A 21,253-nucleotide genomic window follows, 5' to 3' on the forward strand; every position below is an offset into this window, starting at 1 on the left:
GTGTGTGGTGCAAGAGCCACACATCATAGAAGATTCATGAATGTTACCACATGGGATGGGAAATCCTGCAAAAACTCCCTCAAAATCTTCAGAGATTAGATGTAACTTCAGAGTAAACAAACATGGCAAACATAGAAGCAGCAGTTTTTCATTTGTTTCTAGGAGAAAAAAAAGTGTCATTAAAAAGAAAAGGTCTTGGTCAAAGGAGTGGAGACAGGACAAGCACAGACTTTCAGTTTCATCATTACTGTTTGGATTTTGGATTCCCCACCGTACTTCCATGCCACCTTGTCACCTCTTCACTTCGCTTTCTGATTGGCTTTACATCACTGCCAACCCGCTGGGGTGGAGCGTTCCTCCACTAACCGGAGGGTGCGCTGTTCAAGTCAAGGGTCATTGTGTGTTTGGGCAAGACACTTGACCCATTTTGCTTCAAGTGCCACTCACTCTGGTATATGTCTGGAAGCGAATGTTTGATGGTGGTCGGAGAGGCCTTAGGCAAGCACTGTATGCCATGCTCCTGTCAGCCTGCCTCAGGGCAGCTGCGGCGACATACGTAGCTTATTACCATCAGAGTGTGTATGAATGAGTGAATGAATAATACATCTACTATCAGTGCAACGTGTATGCTATAGGAAAGAGCAATACAAATCCAATGCATTATTATTATTGTTATTAACTAGCCACGTGCCTGTTTGTCCTCGGGGGTCACTACAAACAATGTGAAGTAGGGGCAAAAAAAATCCAACATGTTGAATATCCCCGATTTGAGGTCGGACGCCCTTCCGATTGGCCGAGATCAGCCTGAAGACACCACACATGGCATGATTATCGACTAAGATTATCTTTGGAGCATTACTAGAATCAGGGACAACCTACAATTGTCAGGAGGGGAGATTTGGGGCTAAAATCAGGCTGATAATCCTGCCATGTAAACCAGGCTTTACAGGGTTAATCATTCGATACCTGTAAGCATTTGCATCTGGATTGGCCCTTGAAATAATTTTTAAAAAAATTAAAAAATGATTGCAGCAAAAATAAAAAAATAAATGCTATGTATTAAACAACACATACTGTACGACTGAAACTAGTTTCCCGAGTGCTGAGGGGCCTACGTCATGCAGGTTGATCAACAGCCAAGATAGAGCATGGTGAATGTGTAGTAATAGTGTTGGACACAGTTCTGCGGTTGTGAGAGTCAGTGGGTGGACTGTTCCTGAGACTCCCTCCCCCCACTGCTTTCCCTCTTCCCTCTTCTGTCACTCCTCTCGAAACACCCTCCAGTCAATGATAGAGCTGTAGACATAGCAGACAGGACACACATTCGCCCTGTTCCGTCTGAACTTTCTTCACACATGGGGGACTTTTCCTGCTGGTTCGCCTCCCACTGTGCTGTCACACCAACAGACATCTATTAAGGTAATAGTACAAGACTCACTTTGTTCGGTATTTTACAAATGTGCTCTGAGACTATGTCATACATTCATCTATTTGAAAGTAATCACCTCAACTTTATTGTATAGCATTTTCACAATTGTAGCTGCAGCTAACAAAGCACTTTACTGACTCAATATCAACAATACTACGAACGTAACAAACCAATAATTTTTTTCTCCATTTTTACATGCTGTACGCTTTGTTGTTTGAAGCCGTTATAGATGAAAGAGGAGGCATTCTCAATCTTCTTCCACCAGTTGATCAAAGATGTCATGACATGATCAGCATGGATGACATCTCTCATGTCTGCTACGAGCTAAATTTGAAAGTACACAAGCAACTTTAGCGTCCGTTGGTGATTAACAAACATATAAGTAGAATGGTTAACTTCTCCAGTTCTAATTAGATTCAAGGCTATTAAATCAGTCACAACCTAGAAAACGCATAACTATTATGGGTTTGTTATGTTTTTTCATTTAAGTTTTATTAAGTACTAAAGCATGGAACTTCCAATGTGAAGTAAAAACCTTTTAACTGACAAGTATGTTTGAACGTTCTCTAACGTATTTGCCAGTCAAAGTCTTTACGCCGTCTTGTTAGCTCCATACTTCTGTAATTGAGAGGTGGATCTTTTAAATTTAATTTCATAATTTTGATGTGTCATTAAGGGTTGTACGGAAAAGGTTTGGATCACAGTCTCCAGGACAGAACAAGGTTAGTCTACTCTTTTTGTTTATTTACATAATGTTAACAATACATTCAAGAAGAATTTATTCGCCATGTTTGAGCGTGCCAAACAAGGAATTTGACTTTTTACATCACAGTCTCTGTTCAACATTTAGATGACTAACAACACTCAGGACATGTGAAAATGACAAATGACAATACAATGACAATATTCTCAGCCATCCCCTGGTCTTAAACTCCCATGAGGGTAAGGAAAAAAACTCAAATCTCCGACTAGGGGAAGTGAGAAACCTTGAGAAGAGACCACAGATGGGAGGGTCCCTCTTCCAGGATGACCAGGCTGCAATGGATGCAGAGAAGACACATAGTGCAATCAGTGTAGACAATCCAAAAGGGTGTTGAGGGCAGGATGTTATTGCACAGCAATGACTCTGAGACTAAGAGTGGTGTGAGTTCATCAGAGAAACAGCCTGGGGGAAGAAGCTGTCTCTGTGTCTGCTGGTTTTGGCGTACAGAGCTCTATAACGCCGTCCGGAGGGGAGTAGTTCAAACAGACTGTAACTTGGGTGAGAAGGGTCCGTAGAGATGTTGCTTGCGCGTTTCCTTGTCCTGGACAGGTACAAGTCTTGGATAGATGGGAGGTTGATTCCAATGATATTTTCTGCAGTCCTGATTGTCCGTTGCAGTCTGTGCTTGTCTTGTTTGGAGGCCGATCCAAACCAGACAGTGATGGAGGTGCAGACGACAGACTGGATGATGGCGGTGTAGAAGGTCTTCAGCAGCTCCCGCGGCAGGTTGAACTTCTTGAGCAGTCTCAGGAAGTACAGCCTCTGCTGGGCCTTCTTCCGGACAGAGTCTATGTGGCCGGTCCAGTTCAGGTCCCGTGAGATTGTGGTACCCAGGAACTTGAAGGTGTCTGAGGAGAGTATGGTATTACTGCGGATAGTGAGGGGTGAAAGTGGTGAAGGATCTCGCCTGAAATCCACTGTCATCTCCACGGTCTTGAGGACTGGTGGTCCTGGAACCAGATGCGATGCTCCCCAGCCTCACACGCTGTCTCCTGTTGGTCAGGAAGCTGGTGATCCAATGACAGGTGGAGGCAGGCACAGCGAGCTGGATGAGCTTCTGTTGGAGGATGTCAGGAGCGATGGTGTTGAACGCCGAGCTGAAATCCACAAACAGGATCCTGGCGTACGTTCCTGGGGTGTCCAGGTGGTGCAGGATGTAGTGCAGTCCCATGTTGACCGCATCATCCACCGACCTGTTTGCCCGGTAGGCAAACTGGAGGGGGTCAAGCAGGGGACCCGTGACATGCTTCAGGTGGTTCAGCACTAACCTCTCGAAAGATTTCATGACCACAGATGTCAGAGCGACAGGTCTGTAGTCGTTCAATCCTGTGATGGTGGGCTTCTTGGCCACTGGAACGATGGTGGAGCTTTTGAAGCACAAGGGCACCTCACACAGCTCCAGGGAGCGGTTGAAGATCCGTGCAAAGGTGGGCGCCAGCTGCTCAGCACAGACTTTCAAGCAGGAGGGTGACACGCCGTCTGGGCCCGGTGCCTTCCTGATCTTTTGTCTGCGGAACACCTGGCGCACCTCCTCCTCACGGATCTGGAGTGCGGGTACGGCCTCTGCAAGAGAGAGATTAGGTGACAGCGGTGATGGAGGTGTGGACAGAGTGGTTGTGAGGGGAGGGGAGTATGTTGATTGTGCTGCAGGAGGTCCTGTTGTGTGGGAAGACCGATCAAACCTGCAATAGAACCTGTTCAGCTGGTTAGCAAGCCTTGGGCTCTCCACAGGACGGAGGGTTCGTTTCTTGAAGCCCGTGATGCTCTGCAGACCTTTCCACACTGTTGAGGGATCAGGATTGGCAAAGGTGTGTCTCTCCTGGCTCTCCCCGTAACACCTCCTGGCCCTCCTGACCTCTCGGTTCAGTGTGTTTCTGGTCTGCTTGAACAGGTCTCGGTCGCCGGTCTTGTAGGCCTCCTCCTTGGCTTTGCGCAGCCTCCTGAGGTTCGGTGTAAACCAAGATTTGTCGTTGTTGTACGTGCAGAAGGTCTTAGTCTGCACACACAGGTCCTCACAAAAACAGATGTATGATGTGACAGTGTCAGTGAGTTCATGCAGGTCTGAGGTTGCAGCTTCCAAAACTCCCCAATCTGTGCAGTCAAAGCAGGCTTGGAGGTCGTGCCTTGACTCCACTGTCCACTTCCTCCCAGTCCTCACTACAGGCTTAGAAGTTTTTAGTTTCTGCCTGTAGGCCGGGACCAGATGAACTAGACAGTGGTCCGAGAGTCCTAAAGCTGCACGAGCTACAGAGTGGTATGCATCCTTAATTACGGTGTAGCAGTGGTTCAGTGTCTGTGCCCCCCTGGTGGGACACGTAATGTGCTGTTTGTATCTGCGCATGTGGTGGAATGTAAACAGCCGCCATGACGATCGAGGAGAACTCCCGTGGTGAATAGAACGGTCGGCAGTTTATGAAGAGTGTTTCTAGGAGAGGGCTGCAAGACTCTTTCAACACAGTGACGTCAGTACACCAACGTTCATTAATGTAGAAACACAGTTCACCTCCCTTTGATTTTTCGGTGAGCTACGCGCTGCGATCTGCCCGCATTAGCCGAGGAGCAGCAGTTCGTCCACTTTGTTCGCCAGGGAGCGAACATTCGCCAGATGAATTGATGGTAGGGCAGACCGGAACCCTTTCTGCCTCAGCTTAACGAGGGCTCCGGTTCGTTTTCCGCGCCGTCGTCGGCGTGCTAGCTTGTATAGCATCGCCGCTCCAGCTAAAATCTCCGGCAAACATTTTGAATCGGAGAGGACAGGAGAGAAAATACTAGAAGAAGATTGTCTGATGTTTAACAACGCTTCTCTGGTAAAAGTGATCCGAGATGGACAGCAGAGAACACAGAAAACACACAAAATGAGACAAAGAAGCAGAGAGCGACCCACGGAGGCTGCCGTACGCGGCGCCATCTTGGATGACGTATGATGTAACGAAGTCAAATTCCTTGTTTGGCACGCTCAAACATGGCGAATAAATTCTTCTTGAATCTTGAATACATGGGCGATATACGTACTATATGCATTACACACACGGACACACACATATGTTTGTTTGTTCTTAGGGGTGCATCGATACAGTACATGTACATATTTCTTTGATATGCTCGTTACGTACCGTAGCTACCATTGCATGTTTTTTTTTTAAAAATGTTTCTTAAATGCATCTGACCAAGACTGGTCTTCAGTAAAAGTGCTGTGTTATCTACAAATCATATTGGTTAAGCTGACCATTGAGTGACTGACTTTGTTATGGCGTGAGTCATGATAATTTAGCGCGTCAAGTGGCAATGATTTAATGCACAACTAGAAACAACACTAAGTGTGAGGCAAGCAGATTTCTAGCTATCAACTTGTTTGCACACTATTGAGGGTTCTTTTGGACAACAAAAAATGTTTGCCAACAGCCCAAAAAGTCCTTTTGATGGTATGTCTAAATGTCGAGTTTGTCGCGTCAGTGTAATTCACGAGAATGCAAGATTTAGCCATAGTCTGTTTTCACCACGTTTTATCTGTCATTGTTTACTGTGCTCTCTGCCATGAGTGATCATAAAGTTAGCATCAATATTGTTGTTTCAAATAAGGAAATACGAAGTCATGTGTCTTAACAGCGTTTGATAAATCTGCCTTGTGTGAAGTTTCCCTTCCCAGGTTATCTATACTTGCCAGGGGTGCTGCTAGGCCGACCCGAATGTGGCTCAGGCCCCTTAGTGCAGTGGTCCGTGACCCCACTACCACTTGGTACTTGGCTACACAAATATATTAGAAAAAACACATACAAGTTCTGTAGCTGAACACATGTTCTCGAATTGCGTGTTATCACCACCACAGGGATCTAACAGATGTTTGCCGATTATATATTATAATTCAGACCATGAATCAGTCCATCACAGAAAAAAAGTCAAGAACTGATTTTATACACACACGCACGCACGCACGCACACACACTGCTACACTAATACTCAATCTTCTACTTCAGATATTAATGATTGCATGATTCATATTTCTCATCATATATTTCAACAACTATGAACACTGTACTTAGAAAAGCTGTTTTTGTGTCACATTGCCAGACTTCAAACTGAATTGTGCGTGCAGTATTCCACACACCAGGGTAAGTTGTGCGTGTGTGTGCAGTGGCAGTATTAGCTTGAATAGCGCCATGTATGGGTACAAACTTAGTGTTAGGATACGGATTTTAGCTATTGATCTGACTCCAAATTGCGATCAACACTTAACACAAGTTTCTATGTCCCAATCCACACACTGGCGCACCTAACAATTTTGCGAGTTTGTTCTGTCAAAGAGAAGACCAGTCGATCAATCAGACCAAATTTACCAAATGTTTATTCCTAACAAAGCGTACTAATACAGGCCTGGGTCCCGGGTCCCTCACACTAAAACTCGTGCGTTTTTGTGACCACCAAAAGACGACACATTCTTCCGGGTTGCCCAGTTTTAAAGAAACACAATATGAATATTAAAGCATGCAAAATATTGTGTGATGATTGGTCGATGGTCATCTCCTCCCCGTCGAGGTGTCATCACTGTGGTCAGGGGGTTGGTTGTTTTCCTCTCGAAGCCCAACCACCTGGACGTGGTATTGTTCTTTGTTCTCGTTCCTCACCGACCTTGAGGTGTTATCGTCCGGTACTCCCTTCGTTCCGTACCGTCCCGTACTCCCTTCGTCTGGTACTCCCTTCCTGGGCCTGTTCCATAACTCTTAGAAGAAAACAAGTTCATGCAGTGTGCCTGCACATTCCTCACCCCCCACCAATCCACACAAGCACTCCAATACTAGATATTATATTGATATGAGTATATGTTTCACACAACCTTAAAAAATGTTTGCAAACCGCTGAAAGCACATTTCCCTTTATTCCCTCTCATGACCTCATTTATGAGGTCATCACCCACTACTCTAGCAAATAGCTACCAGCGCGCTATCGGTCCTTCCTTCCTCCCGCGGCTCATGTTGAGCCACCAGGGTATATTGGCCCATCGGTGGCAACGGGCCAACGGTTTTCTCGATCAACCGGACAGTGAGTGATCTAATACATGGAACACAACAACAACCGCATAACATCATAATTGTAGTAAAAATAGCCACAGCAACAAGCACAGACATGATGAGCCCTTTCCAGTTTCCGAACGTTTTCATCCAATCAAACCAAATATCGGTGTGTACACCTGTATGATCTTTCATCTTTTTATTCAGTGTCCTTAGTCCTTCCAACGCCTTGGTCAGTCGTCCCCCTGGTGCCGTGTTGTTTGGGATGAAAGTACAACATGCATCACCAAACATTCCACACACACCATGTTCCTTAGCCAATAGCATGTCCAACGCAATTCCATTTTGGAACGCCATTAATGACGTTACGGCCAATTGTTCATGAACTGCGGCAAATGATTCAGCTGTATAATTACCCAGTCGTTGGACATTGTAATGAACGTAATTAATACGGTCAACATTTTTATTGGGGGTGATCCATAAGAAGATACTTTCGAATCCCGAGCCCACTTGATTAACGAGTTTATACTCATCTGGTACACCTCGGGGCACTCCTATAGCGTCAATATATGTTGGATCGTCGTCACTCAACCACGGGGGCAAAACGTCTCTTTTGGCCCTCTTCAGGAGCTCCGCCAATGGGGACTCCAGGTCCCAATTGGTATTCTGTATTTCAATGGGGACAACCACCACAGGCATTATCAAAGACACGAGGGCGCAGATACCTGATGCATTCTTCGGCAAGCGATCATATAATTTGTCATCACCACACCACAACCAGATGTCTGCACGAGAGAGAGGAGAGGTTACAGTCAGTGACAAATTGAATTTGCACCATGTGGTATCTATTGTCCCAATACTTATGCCGGTCCCCTTTAACTTTAAACATGTCATATTTTGTTGAGTCACATGGTTGTCAAAAATGGGCTTTCTTTTTTAGTGAATAATTGTATGCTGTGACTCTCCAATGCCCTCTCAACCGAGGACAAACCAAACTCATTCCCTAAGCATTGAAAAACCATAAATAAAATAAAACAACCACATTTTTCCATATGTTAACTTCTTTTGTCCATGACATGAAGCAACTTACAAACCGTCCATCCTCTTTACATTGGTGAATACATGTCCCTTCTCTGTCTGGTGGGGCTGAATCCCATATTTCCCTTACCTGTTCAATTTGCTTCCTCCACACCCTTCTCTGGTACTTTTCCAATTTGTCCTGTAACGTTTGGTTTGTCTCTGTCCAATTAAACAACGTGACATGCATTTGCCAATTTCCGCTGTCACATCTCTGTCTCAAACCTCCCTGTTCCTCTCGTGAGAGCTCTTCTGTTGTGTTCACCTCAGCCTCAAAAACTACTTCTCCTTTGCATCGGTATTGTTTATAAGTGGGTAAAATTTGAATCTGGGACGTTTTCTGCTGGATAGTCTCATCAATGTCCACACAAAAAGACAACTTAATAAAAATAGCACTACTAAAATTAATTCTGAAAAATCCGAAAAACCTTTCGAGCCCTCCCCTTTACTTTTCCGTATTGCTGCTCCTTCTCTTTCTGTCTCCCCCCCTCTTGGCCGGGTCCGGGACACGGCCAAACAAGAATACCTTCATCCTGACGGAACAAACTCTGGGGCCGGACGTAGGTATGAGTAGTGATACCACCGGCGTCCTTTGAAGTCGAGCTGGGCCATGTGAGAGGTCCTGGCCAAGACACGAAAGGGGCCCTTCCACCTGGGCTCCATCCACTTTCTGGAGATGACTCTGACGTACACATGTACATGTGAGCTGTTTCTCCACCGACACACCTTCCTCCGCCGCAGCGGATTTCTCTCAAATCTGTGCAGAAACACTGGACACCAAAGCAGACAAATAGGACCAGTATGCTGTATGAGACAAATTTGGTACCGTAACATCCTCCGGTGGGACGAGCGTCGTTGCTGGTCCCGGCATTAGACGACCTGTCATCAATTCAAATGGTGCAAATCCAGTGTGCCTGTTAACAGATTGCCGCACAGACAACAAGGCAAGCGGAATCGCTTGGAGCCAATTCATTCTCATTTGAGCAATAATTTTGGCCAGTTTTTTCCTTCAACGTCCAGTTCATTCGTTCAACTTTGCCCTGGCTCTGAGGATGGTAGACACAGCCGAATCGACGCTTCAAACCCAAAATTGATTCCACCTTGGCCAAGGCTTTGTTGTTAAAGTGTGTACCATTGTCAGAGCGGATCAGGGCCGGAAAACCATGTGTGGGGATGTAATGGGTGATCAAAGCCTTGATCACAGCAGCAGAATCTTCTTTCGAGCACGGATATGCCTCAGGCCAGCCTGAGTAAGCGTCAACCAACACAAGCAAAAAGCGTTTACCATTCACTCTTGTATACATGTCGGTGAAATCAATGATCACCTCTGCTCCCGGCCACGTGGTCGGCTGAAACAGGCCGGGCTTAGGCTTCAACGTAGGACGCAAACAGGAGTCTGGGTGTTCCCCGTCCAGATTACTGGACCGCGGAACACCAACATCATCTCCAGCAATCCTGTCTGCCATGGGTTGTTTAATTTGGTATGCATTCTGAGACTCAAACCAGTACAAATTAGGATTGTGAGTTTTCCGCCAATCGGTCTGTTGCAACAACTGCTTGACCATTGAGCCCAATTGTCTGGCCTTGTGTCCTAGGGCAATAGCCAGCGAAATGTGTGGCACCCCTTTCTCTGTCATTTTGAACCACTGCATTTGTTCATATGTCAGTTCAGTTGCCGCTGCAACTCCCTCTTTACCAATCAAAATGCGTGATGAAGTTAAATCCCACATGTGCCCTTCAATATCTTCAAACAAATCCCGATATACATCATCACTTTTTCGGTCATAATATAGAGTGCAATGCAAAGGATCAACAGGTGGGTGGTATGGCGTCAGTGAGCAGATCCAGGGTTTCCACAGTAGGTAGGTCGAGAACACACCACCACCAGCAGGGGTCTCTGGCTCCAGCCATGTTGTTGTATTTGTTGTGAGCACTGGATGCTGACGCCATCTGGAAATTGAATAATCACTCCCTCTGGCCCAACAGCTGACAACAAGTCCTCCCCATCAAATTGATCGGAGTGTCTGTGGAATGGATGTATTTGTGCCACAGTCTACACCCCGTCCGGGTGATCACAGTTTCAAGTGGTTTGGTAAAAGGCAGAGTTTGTGGTTTTCCCGAGAAGCCGACTAAAGTTGTTGTTTTCTTTGACAGTGAGGATACAGGAAGGGCAGTGTTTATTGATGAATAAGTTGCTCCTGTGTCCACCAGCATCTGCACAGGTTTTCCCTCCACTGTCTCATGAAGCATTGACTTCGCTGGGCCACTGCTTCTCTTGCTCCCCGGGCAGCCCTATTCAAATTGTCCACACCAGAGATCATCATGTTGGTAGTACTGACCTCCGTGTGTTTGTGGCTGTTGCCAGGGCCGTTCACCAGACGGAGCTGTTCCTGCTTGTTGCATCGGCGCCTCAGGTTGATGTGGCGGGCCTCCGGCTGGGCGGGCGGCTCCGTGCGGTCGATACTGCGGGCATTCTCTTGCCCAGTGATCGGTTTCGCCGCAGATGAAGCATGCGTTGGGCGAATGGTTTTTGTATGTTGCCCTCCCCGGGTAAGCAGGTGCACTCCCTCCCCGGCCTCTGTATCCGCCCCGGAACTGGCCCCTTCCGCGTCCCACCACCTGAGGAGCCTGTGACATTTGCATTTCCTTTTTCTGTGATTTAGACTGTTTAGCTTCACCATGCATTTTTGCCAACTGTAATTTCAACAACTGTTTGGATAATGCGTCTGTCTCGTTATCAACTTTAGCTTGTGACTCAGTAAACATTCTGCAGTGATGCAAAAGATGACGTTTAAATCGTTCCTCGGCACAAACCAGAATGTCAGGGTGTGACATTAGCTGCTTCTTCACATCTGGCGGAAGTCCATCCACCAGCGCTGTCCGGAAGAGCACCTCTGCCTCGTGCGTGAGAGTTGGATGGCGACCTGTGGTTTCAATCCAACTCTCCACACGTTACATTATGTTGGGCAGGTGACATTTTCACATCATAAGGAAACATAGTGGGGGCCAGATCGGTGGGTTGTGGGAAAGTCATTTTAATGTTTTCAAACTACTACTGCTACTGCTACTTGTAGCAAGGGCACCTCCCTCACCAGTCTCGCTGTGAACGCTCTTTCTGTCTCCACTTGCTCTTCACGTCTTGTCTCACTTTTCCGTTACCTATTTTAACATCTGCGCTTCCTGTCTACGCTGCTCACCAATTTGCTCAACTTTCTTCTTTAGCTCCTCGTTCTCAGCACTAAGTCTATGGCAGCTTTCTCTACCTCCTCTGCTTTTCTCACATTAACAACACTTTCTACGGGCAGTTTCTTCTGAGTGGCAAACAAAGCTGTTGCAGCTGTTGCCATATTGTGCAAAGAGCGTCGCTCTTCCTCTCTCTCCCTAATGTGCTTCTCGAGCACCTTGCGCTCACGCCAGCCGGCCCCTTTCTGCTTGTCTTCTAAGGAGAGCTTTCTTTTCAGCACCTGACCCTCTTTTTGCTGCAATTGCCGTGAGAGACGTTCCATGTCCCAAGTTGTTGAAAAACCCTGAAACAATTTGTCAGCTTCCAATTTCGCAAAGACTTTTCGGTGTCCCACACGCTCCTTTGCCACTTTCTTTCTGTCAATGCCACTCACAATTTGCGCTACCACATTGCATACATTCTTTCAATCTCACTCCATTCATTCCTCTCAGCGCACACACACCTCTCATCACACACACTATCTCACTCCATTCATTCCTCTCAGCGCACAAACACCTCTCATCACACACTATCTCACTCCATTCATCCTCTCAGCACACGCACTCCACTCATCTCACACACACACACACACACACACACACACACACACACACACACACACACACACACACACACACACACACACACACACACACACACACACACACACACACACGCACACACTCCCCCCAATTTAATTCATTTTGGATATTTTAGCGGTCTGATCTCTCACAGAAGGAACTGTTACCACCGGATGTTTTCGGGAGTGCCTCACTCCTCCCAGGATCTCAAAAAAAAACCTGGCTATTTGAATACGCTCGTCAACGTACCCTTGTCCGCCACGACTAGGCTAGGTCCCGGACCGGACCTATTCGTAATACGCGTAAGTCCCTGACTTTACCGTACACGTCACACACGTAAGTTCCAAACTTATTCGCCGTATGTATCTCTTGCACACTTTATTTGATCTGAACAGCAGTCTCCTCTTAAATTTCCTCTTTCAATTTGCAGAATTTCGACTTTTAGTAACAGGCATTCTGCTTACCTTATCAGTGATGAGCTCAGGGTTGAGGAGACGTTGTACCAGCTCAACGTTGTGCACTTTATTCCAAACGGTTCGCCGACCGAGAGACAGCGTCCCAGACGCTGTCCGGTGTCCTGGATACAGACCACGAGTTGTCAATTACCCTTCTCTTGACATCACGTCGGGGTCACCAAGAAATTGTTAGGATACGGATTTTACCTATTGATCTGACTCCAAATTGCGATCAACACTTAACACAAGTTTCTATGTCCCAATCCACACACTGGCGCGCCTAACAATTTTGCGAGTTCGTTCTGTCAAAGAGAAGACCAGTAGATCAATCAGACCAAATTTACCAAATGTTTATTCCTAACAAAGCGTACTAATACAGGCCTGGGTCCCGGGTCCCTCACACTAAAACTCGTGCGTTTTTGTGACCACCAAAAGACGACACATTCTTCCGGGTTGCCCAGTTTTAAAGAAACACAATATGAATATTAAAGCATGCAAAATATTGTGTGATGATTGGTCGATGGTCATCTCCTCCCCGTCGAGGTGTCATCACTGTGGTCAGGGGGTTGGTTGTTTTCCTCTCGAAGCCCAACCACCTGGACGTGGTATTGTTCTTTGTTCTCGTTCCTCACCGACCTCGAGGTGTTATCGTCCGGTACTCCCTTCGTTCCGTACCGTCCCGTACTCCCTTCGTCTGGTACTCCCTTCCTGGGCCTGTTCGATAACTCTTAGAAGAAAACAAGTTCATGCAGTGTGCCTGCACATTCCTCACCCCCCACCAATCCACACAAGCACTCCAATACTAGATATTATATTGATATGATTATATGTTTCACACAACCTTAAAAAATGTTTGCAAACCGCTGAAAGCACATTTCCCTTTAGTAGTAACGTTCTGATTTGATTTAAAGGGAGTTGTTTAAAAAATTACACCAACCTTATGAAACGACCATGCTATATTTGGTCAGCTTGCATGTACCGTAAAATGCCATAAATATGCATAATAAGTCGTGTTTTGGAGGGAAATTTATTTGATAAAATCCAACACCAAGAACAGACATGTCATCTTGACAGGAAATTTTAAATAAAGATAGAATAGAGGCAGTGCACGGTCAACACTGTTTACAGTGGAGATGGTATGCTGCTGACCTCGACTCGGGATGTCGTGAGTCGGTGGGGGGAATACTTCGAAGACCTCCTCAATTCCACCAACACGCCTTCGTTTGTGGAAGCAGGGCCTGAGGACTCTGAGGTGGACTCTCCAATCTCGGAGGTCGAAGTCACTGAGGTAGTTAAAAAACTCCTTGGTGGCAAGGCCCCGGGGGTGGATGAGATCCGCCCGGAGTTCTTAAAGGCTCTGGATGTTGTGGGGCTGTCTTGGCTGACACGCCTCTACAGCATTGCGTGGACATCGGGGACGGTGCCTCTGGATTGGCAGACTGGGGTGGTGGTTCCCCTCTTTAAGAAGGGGGACCGGAGGGTGTGTTCCAATTACAGGGGAATCACACTCCTCAGCCTCCCTGGTAAGGTCTATTCAGGGGTGCTGGAGAGGAGGATCTGTTGGGAGGTCGAACCTCGGATTTAGGAGGAGCAGTGTGGCTTTCGTCCTGGCCGTGGAACAGTGGACCAGCTCTACACCCTCGGCAGGATCCTTGAGGGTGCATGGAAGTTCGCCCAACCAGTCCACATGTGCTTTGTGGACTTGGAGAAGGCGTTCGACCGTGTCCCTCGGGAGGTTCTCTGGAGGGTGCTTCGGGAGTACGGGGTGCCGAGCCAACTGATAAGGGCGGTTCGGTCCCTGTATCACCGATGCCAGAGTTTGGTCGGCATTTCCGGCAGTAAGTCGGATTCGTTCCCAGTGAGGGTTGGACTCCGCCAAGGCTGCCCTTTGTCATCGATTCTGTTCATAATTTTTATGGACAGAATTTCTAGGCGCAGCCAAGGCGTTGAGGGGGTCCGGTTTGGGGACCTCAGCATCGCGTCACTGCTTTTTGCAGATGACGTGGTGCTGTTGGCTTCTTCAGTCCGTGATCTCCAGCTCTCACTGGAGCGGTTCGCAGCCGAGTGTGAAGCGGTCGGGATGAGGGTCACACCTCCAAATCCGAGTCCATGGTCCTCGGTCGGAAAAGGGTGGAATGCCCTCTCCGGATCGGGGATGAGATCCTGCCCCAAGTGGAGGAGTTCAAGTATCTTGGGGTCTTGTTCACGAGTGAGGGCAGGTTGGAGCGTGAGATCGACAGGCGGATCGGTGCAGCGTCGGCAGTAATGCGGACTCTGTACCCGTCCGTCGTGGTGAAGAGAGAGCTGAGCCAAATGGCAAAGCTCTCGATTTACCGGTCGATCTACGCTCCTACCCTCACCTATGGTCACGAGCTATGGGTCATGACCGAAAGAACGAGGTCCAGGATACAAGCGGCTGAAATTAGTTTCCTCCGCAGGATGTCCGGGCTCTCCCTTAGAGATAGGGTGAGAAGCCCGGTCATCCGGGAGAGACTCGGAGTAGAGCCGCTGCTCCTCCACGTTGAGAGGAGCCAGATGAGGTGGCTCGGGCATCTCATCAGGATGCCTCCTGGACGCCTCCCCGGGGAGGTGTTCCCGGCATGTCCCACCGGTAGGAGACCCCGAGGACGACCCAGGACGCGCTGGAGAGACTACGTCTCTCGGCTGGCCTGGGAACGCCTTGGGATCCCCCGGGATGAGCTGGAGGAAGTGGCTGGGGAGAGGGAGGTCTCGGAGTCCCTCCTAAAGCTGCTGCCCCCGCGACCCGACCCCGGATAAGCGGAAGAAGATGAAGATGAAGAATAGAGGCAACAACAGGCTGAATAATTGTACGGTATACTAACGTTACATGACGCACACACAACGAACTAAGAATGTGCCTGGTATGGTAACATAACATATTAAGAGTTGTTCAGATATTTATAGCATAAATAACATGCTAACCAGTTTATTGAACCACCCGTGTCACTCCAAACCATTAAATCCAGCGAAATCTTTATCCTCTGTGTCACTTTTAAACACCTCCACTAACTTTGGAAGTAGAAGATGCGGCGCTTCTTCTTCTACGTCCCTTACGTCAGACTCACTGTCAGTTGTAGTTCCAATTATTCCACAGGCCTAGAGTGCCCTCTTGAGGTTTAGTGTGAAAATAACGTGAAATTAAACACGTAATGTGTTAATAATTTCACACACAAGTCGCTCCTGAGTATAAGTTTGACCCCTGGCCAAACTAAAAAAAACTGCGACTTGTAGTCTGGAAAATATGGTACATTTAAGTGAACAACTGCATTTGCCCATTCAAACACTGAGATCTAAATATACTCATACATCAGTATTTTGTAGCAACAACTCCAATGTATCATATTAATATTTTGTTTAATATAAGATTTAGCGGGAGGCACGGTGTGGCACTGAGTAGCATGTCCGCCTCACAGTTAGGAGGGTGTGAGTTCGATTCCACCTCCTGTGTGGAGTTTGCATGTTCTCCCCGTTCGCCTTTGTGAGTTTTCTCCGGGCATTCCGGTTTCCTCCCACATCCCAAAAACATGGTAGGTCGATTGAATCCTAGATGTGAGTACGAGTGCGGATGGTCTCTGTGTGCCCTGCGATTGTCCACTGCACTATGACTGCTGGGATAGGCTCCAGCACGCCCGCGACCCCCATGGGGACAAGCGGTATAGAAAATGGATGGATGGATCAATCGATGGATCAATAGATGCATGGATGATAACATTTAGCCTCTACAAGAAAATTCCCGGAGAGATATGTAATATTTGATATCCCGAACAAGCAAGTATCATTTTGAACATACCAAAGAGATTGGTATCAATTTTAGCATTTGACACCAAATGTATTATTTTCCCAATAGAAGACATCGTCATCATCAGAATAGGGCTGACTTCTCGCACAGTGGCTAATAATGGAACATAACTGTTGTGTGTATGCAAATTCAAACAGTAAACTGTACATTAATGTCTTGTTGCATCTTCTATTCTGCTGTTTAATGTTAGCTAGTAATATGGCGAAATGGGCATTCCGTCTGTCCCAGACGGGTGCCAATTTTGCCAACAAAGGACAGAAGACAAGAAGCTTTTAAAAAAGGACAAACTAAGCATGCGTATGACAAAAATCTGATAAAGATAGGGGTTTCCGTTTCTGCCTTGTCTTCGTTCAGACCAAATGTGCTTGTTAAAAAGAAAAAAAAAGTTTCTTCATGCAGGAGGTGGCAAAAGAGACTCTAATTAAGTAGTGATTGTTCTAAAGTCCGCCTCACAGTTAGGAGGGTGCGGGTTCGATTCCACCTCCGACCCTCCCTGTGTGGAGTTTGCATGTTCTCCCCGAGCCCGCGTGGGTTTTCTCCCGGCACTCCAGTTTCCTCCCACATCCCAAAAACATGCTTAGTAGACCGATTTGATACCCCAAATTGTCCCTAGGTGTGAGTGCGAGTGCGGATGGTTGTGCCCTGCGATCGGCTGGCAACCAATTCAGGGTGTCCCCCGCCTACTGCCCGATGACGGCTGGGATAGGCTCCAGCACGCCTGCGACTCCCGTGGGGACAAAGCGGTTCAGAAAATGAATGAATGAATGAATGAATGTTCTAAAATCCTATTTGAGAGATAAAACTGAGAAAAATAAAATCCACTCCAACTAAATCTTGCGATTGGATTTACCGTAATTTTCGGACTATAAGTCGATCCGGAGTATAAGTCGCACCAGCCATAAAATGCACAATAAAGTGAAAAAAAACAACATATATAAGTCGCCCCGGTGTATAAGTCGCACTTTTGGGGCATATTTATTTGTCAAAATCCAACACCAAGAACGGACATGAATGAGCAACAACAGGCTAAACGATAAGTATGCTAACAACATAAACAAAAATAAAGAGGTGAGAACGGGCCTGACGAAACATTCAAAGTTGCTCTAATAACTATTACATGAATAACACGTTTATAAAACCATCTGTGTCACTCCAATTCATTAAATCAATCGATCGTCCTTTATGTAAACAATGCCGCGTACGCGCGCCGTCGGACTCGTCGTGATTTGCATTTCTAATTATTCCACAGACCCATACAACAATATATAAAGTATATTTCAAATAACTATCATATTACAAAAATATTATCAAACCATCTGTGTCACTCCAAATCATTAAATCCATGGATCAATTTCCTCGTCCTTTGTCAACAAAGCCGCGCGTGCGCCCTGACGTCAACCTCGTCGTTATTCCACAGATCTAGTATATAACTATATTGTAGCGTTAACAAAGTACAAGCAAAGACGTGGGTTTGGCAAATGGCTCTTTATTTAACAAAACAAGAGTTCAACGAGGCAACAACTACTGAACTTCCAGCCACAGAGTTGGAAGAGCGCTCCATAGAATAGGACCGGGCGTGCGTAAAAGCCATGTCCGAGCCCCATCCACCGTCCCCGGACAGCCACCTGGCCGAGCGCCGGCCCCCGACTTCCATCCACGGAGGTGAAAGAGAGCTCCCGTCGAGAAGGACCGGGCGTGCGTCAAAGCCATAATAGTTTTTCAAACCTTCTGTGCCACTCCAAATCATTAAATCCTTCAAACTCTTCGTCCTCCGTGTCACTTACAAACAAAGCCGCTAATGATGCCGGTAGTAGGTGGGGCCCTTCGTCACCTTCGTCATCCCACGATCGAATCTTTGTCCTTTATGTAAACAACTGCCGCGCCACTGACGTCACTTGAAATTCAAATTACAGCAATTCTTTGCTACATCACGGTTTGTTTATCGCGGGTTCCCTTTTTTTTTTTTTTTTTTTGAATTTTGAAAATTTGTGAAAAGAATTCACATGTAAGTCGCTCCTTAGAATAAGTCGCCCCCCCACCCAAACTAAGAAAAAAACCACGACTTATAGTCCGAAAATTACGGAAATTTTATTCAGCGGTTTGCTTATTATTGCACGCATGAAATGGAAGTCTGCTGAAGTTAGGGATTTCAGACTGTGATTGTGAATGTTAAAAAGAAAAAAAAATGTCTTCATGCGGGCGGTGGCAAAAAATACTCTAAAATGAGTTTTTTTTAGAATGCACACACACACACGTATATACCAAGATATTAGCTTTTAGTGGATTGTATGTCATTGACCTATGTGTGCAGGTGATTAGATCAAATGTTTATCTTTGTCTTTTTTTTAACCTTTTCTAGAATGAAAGTAAGACATGGCTGCTCCATATTTAGAGCGAGACACAGGTACTTCCTGTTTCTTGTGTCTCTGGTGGCAGTGTGTTTGCTGAAGCTGGTCTACCTCACAGTGACAGTGTGGGAGAGCACCTACATTGACCCCCATGGAATCACTGACAAGCTATCTGGAATTCACAGCCACACGTATGATGTCAACTGCACCGCTATCTATGAACTTGACCCAGTGGAAATAGGCAAAGCTCTTGAGTTAAAACAAAAAGTTCTTGTGGCAGTGGATGATGAAAGCACCGTAAGTCTGACCTCGGACTGTCCAACCTTTTTAAAAACAAGACATTATAATGGTGTTGCAATTTCAGCGGTAGAGCACAATTTTCCGCTTGCTTATTCCCTGGTGGTGCATAAAAATGCACCCATGGTGGAGCGTATTCTTCATGCCATCTATGCACCTCAAAACATCTACTGCATTCACTATGACCAAAAGTCTTCTCCAAAATTCATTAAGGCCATGGAGAACCTTGCTCGTTGTGTCCCAAGTGTGTTCATTGCCTCAAAACTCGAATCTGTTAAATATGCCCATATTAGCAGACTTAACGCCGATCTCAACTGCCTCTCTGACCTACTGAGGTCAGAGGTCAAGTGGAAATATGTGATCAATCTCTGTGGCCAAGACTTTCCACTCAAGTCCAACAATCAACTAGTAAGAGAGCTGAAGCAGCTGAATGGCAACAACATGCTTGAGTCCAGTCGCCCCAGTAAGCTGAAGAAACAACGCTTCAGCTTTCATCATGAGCTAAAGAATGTGCCTCATGAATACCAAAGTATTCCTGTGAAAACCGCTATAGCCAAAGATATTTCTCCACATGGAATCATGCTGTTCATTGGGAGTGCATATTTTGTCCTCTCGCGAGAGTTTGTGAATTACATAAGCAACAACAAAGTGGTGAAAGACTTTTTGGCATGGTCAGCAGACACGTACTCACCAGATGAACACTTTTGGGCCACCCTTGTCAGGATGCCAGGAGTACCAGGTCACATTCCCAGGTCAGCTCCAGATGTCACAGACTTAAAGAGTAAGACACGACTTGTTAAATGGAACTATTTAGAAGGTCATTTATATCCACCCTGCTCAGGTACACATGTGAGAAGTGTTTGCATCTATGGAGCTGCTGAACTTCGTTGGCTCCTCAATGATGGTCATTGGTTTGCTAACAAATTTGACCCTGAAGTTGACCCAATCTTGATCAGTTGTTTGGAGAAGAAGTTGATCGAACTGCAGCACTACTACGCATAAAAATGACTCTGAACATCTGAACTTGGCGGAAACATGCCTCAAAGTTTTTAAACATGCGTACATAACTGTGGAATGTACTTCTTTGTCATATCTTGACAAAAATTATTGCAAAAATGAAAAGTTTGTAATGCAACTTTCTATATGTGGTTGTGCACTCCTTTTAGCAATACAAAACATGCAATACTTAAGTGATATTCAGAAATAATAATGCAACTTTAGTCTCTGAAAGAGAAACATCTTTTTGTGTCACTGCAGTGTCTTAAAGAGAAGCCCTTTTAAAGAACGAGAACAGACAGGAACTGAGGGACAACTATGATGACTATATATATATTGGTGCTGCGCATCTTCCAAATTCCCAAACACACTGAACTAGACCATTGATCCCGCACAGAAATGACGATGCATGAATAATGATGTAAATGACATTACGCACATTTTCACACCGAGCACAATGGCGCCAGTCTACCAAAATAGAGCCCAAAGTGTGTACCCGGCACAAGGTTGAATTGATACATTGTTGACTTGAGAAAAAGATAATTCATTCACCCTGTGAGGGAAATTACATTTTCACAGCAACTACACCCCAACAATAGCAGCAACCATCAAAGAAAAGGGACAAAATACTAAAGCGACATTTGAGGGATTGTCAGGAAAGATTTACATCAATCTGAGCCAAAAGAAAAGTTGATGATGATGATAGAATGAGAAAAAAAGTCAGAATCCTGTCACCCCTCGTTTTTTTTTCTTCACTGGCCCTAATCCTCTTCCGTAGTAGAAAACACATCAGATTTCAATGGTGAAAAAAAAAAGTTGGATATCTATAATGATATGGACAGTTTAATGTCTCAGGAACAAAAGGATGCCACATATTTTGATGGAAATAAAAGTTTTCAGCCTACAGAGGGCTCAGTATATAGACACCCCAAAAATCAAAGTAAAAAATGATGCGGCAGGCTCATCCATTTTGCCTGAATTCAATTTCTGCAATTCAAAACTGTTTTCAATATCTTGTGTAGCCCCCACATGCTTGTATGCAGGCTTGACGTCGCGGCATGCTCCTAATGAGACGACGGATGGTGTCTTGTGGGATGTCCTCCCAGATCTGTCTAAGGGCATCAGTGAGCTCCTGCAAAGTCTAACGAGCAACCTGGTGGCGTCTGATGGACCGAAACATTATGTCCCAAAGGTGTTCTATCGGGTTAAGATCAGGTGATCGTGAGGGCCATTCAATTGTGTCAATTCCTTCATCCTC

The 21,253-nt window shown here is 46.0% G+C and overlaps 2 protein-coding genes across 5 annotated transcripts; one reads left to right on the top strand and one right to left on the bottom strand.

Moving 5' to 3' along the window:
• The first annotated feature begins 1,218 nt into the window (after positions 1 to 1,218).
• Positions 1,219 to 20,915, top strand: gcnt4a (glucosaminyl (N-acetyl) transferase 4a). 2 transcript variants are annotated; one of them, XM_085910750.1, is made up of 3 exons: positions 1,219 to 1,419; positions 2,106 to 2,151; positions 18,714 to 20,915. In XM_085910750.1, exon 3 carries the CDS (start codon positions 18,715 to 18,717, stop codon positions 19,999 to 20,001), a length of 1,287 nt encoding a protein of 428 aa, XP_085766876.1. In that variant the 5' UTR covers positions 1,219 to 1,419; positions 2,106 to 2,151; position 18,714; the 3' UTR covers positions 20,002 to 20,915. The 2 variants fall into 2 exon arrangements, with proteins under 2 accessions (XP_085766876.1, XP_085766877.1); XM_085910751.1 differs by lacking the exons at positions 1,219 to 1,419; positions 2,106 to 2,151 and having other exon boundaries at positions 16,392 to 19,780; positions 19,841 to 20,915.
• On the bottom strand, positions 2,153 to 5,237 carry LOC147057593 (uncharacterized). Of its 3 annotated transcripts, none has more exons than XM_085910747.1 (2): positions 3,100 to 5,237; positions 2,153 to 3,040 (listed from the first exon to the last, which is right to left on the bottom strand). In XM_085910747.1, exons 1-2 carry the CDS (start codon positions 4,531 to 4,533, stop codon positions 2,999 to 3,001), a joined length of 1,476 nt encoding a protein of 491 aa, XP_085766873.1. In that variant the 5' UTR covers positions 4,534 to 5,237; the 3' UTR covers positions 2,153 to 2,998. The 3 variants fall into 3 exon arrangements, with proteins under 3 accessions (XP_085766873.1, XP_085766874.1, XP_085766875.1); XM_085910748.1 differs by having other exon boundaries at positions 2,153 to 3,385; positions 3,461 to 5,232; XM_085910749.1 differs by having other exon boundaries at positions 2,153 to 3,289; positions 3,461 to 5,225.
• Positions 20,916 to 21,253: the final 338 nt, after the last annotated feature.

Source organism: Syngnathus leptorhynchus, chromosome 4 (assembly GCF_054491065.1).
Source record: "Syngnathus leptorhynchus isolate UIUO chromosome 4, UIUO_Slep, whole genome shotgun sequence".
NCBI lineage: Eukaryota > Metazoa > Chordata > Actinopteri > Syngnathiformes > Syngnathidae > Syngnathus > Syngnathus leptorhynchus.

Bases quoted from the DNA above. Each gene is read 5' to 3' on its own strand.
- LOC147057593 (XM_085910747.1), bottom strand. From the start codon at position 4,533: ATGCGCAGATACAAACAGCACATTACGTGTCCCACCAGGGGGGCACAG. The intron at 3,041-3,099 runs GCGAGATCCTTC...TACTCTCCTCAG, and splicing joins GAGATGACAGTGGATTTCAG to ACACCTTCAAGTTCCTGGGT.
- gcnt4a (XM_085910750.1), top strand. From the start codon at position 18,715: ATGAAAGTAAGACATGGCTGCTCCATATTTAGAGCGAGACACAGGTAC.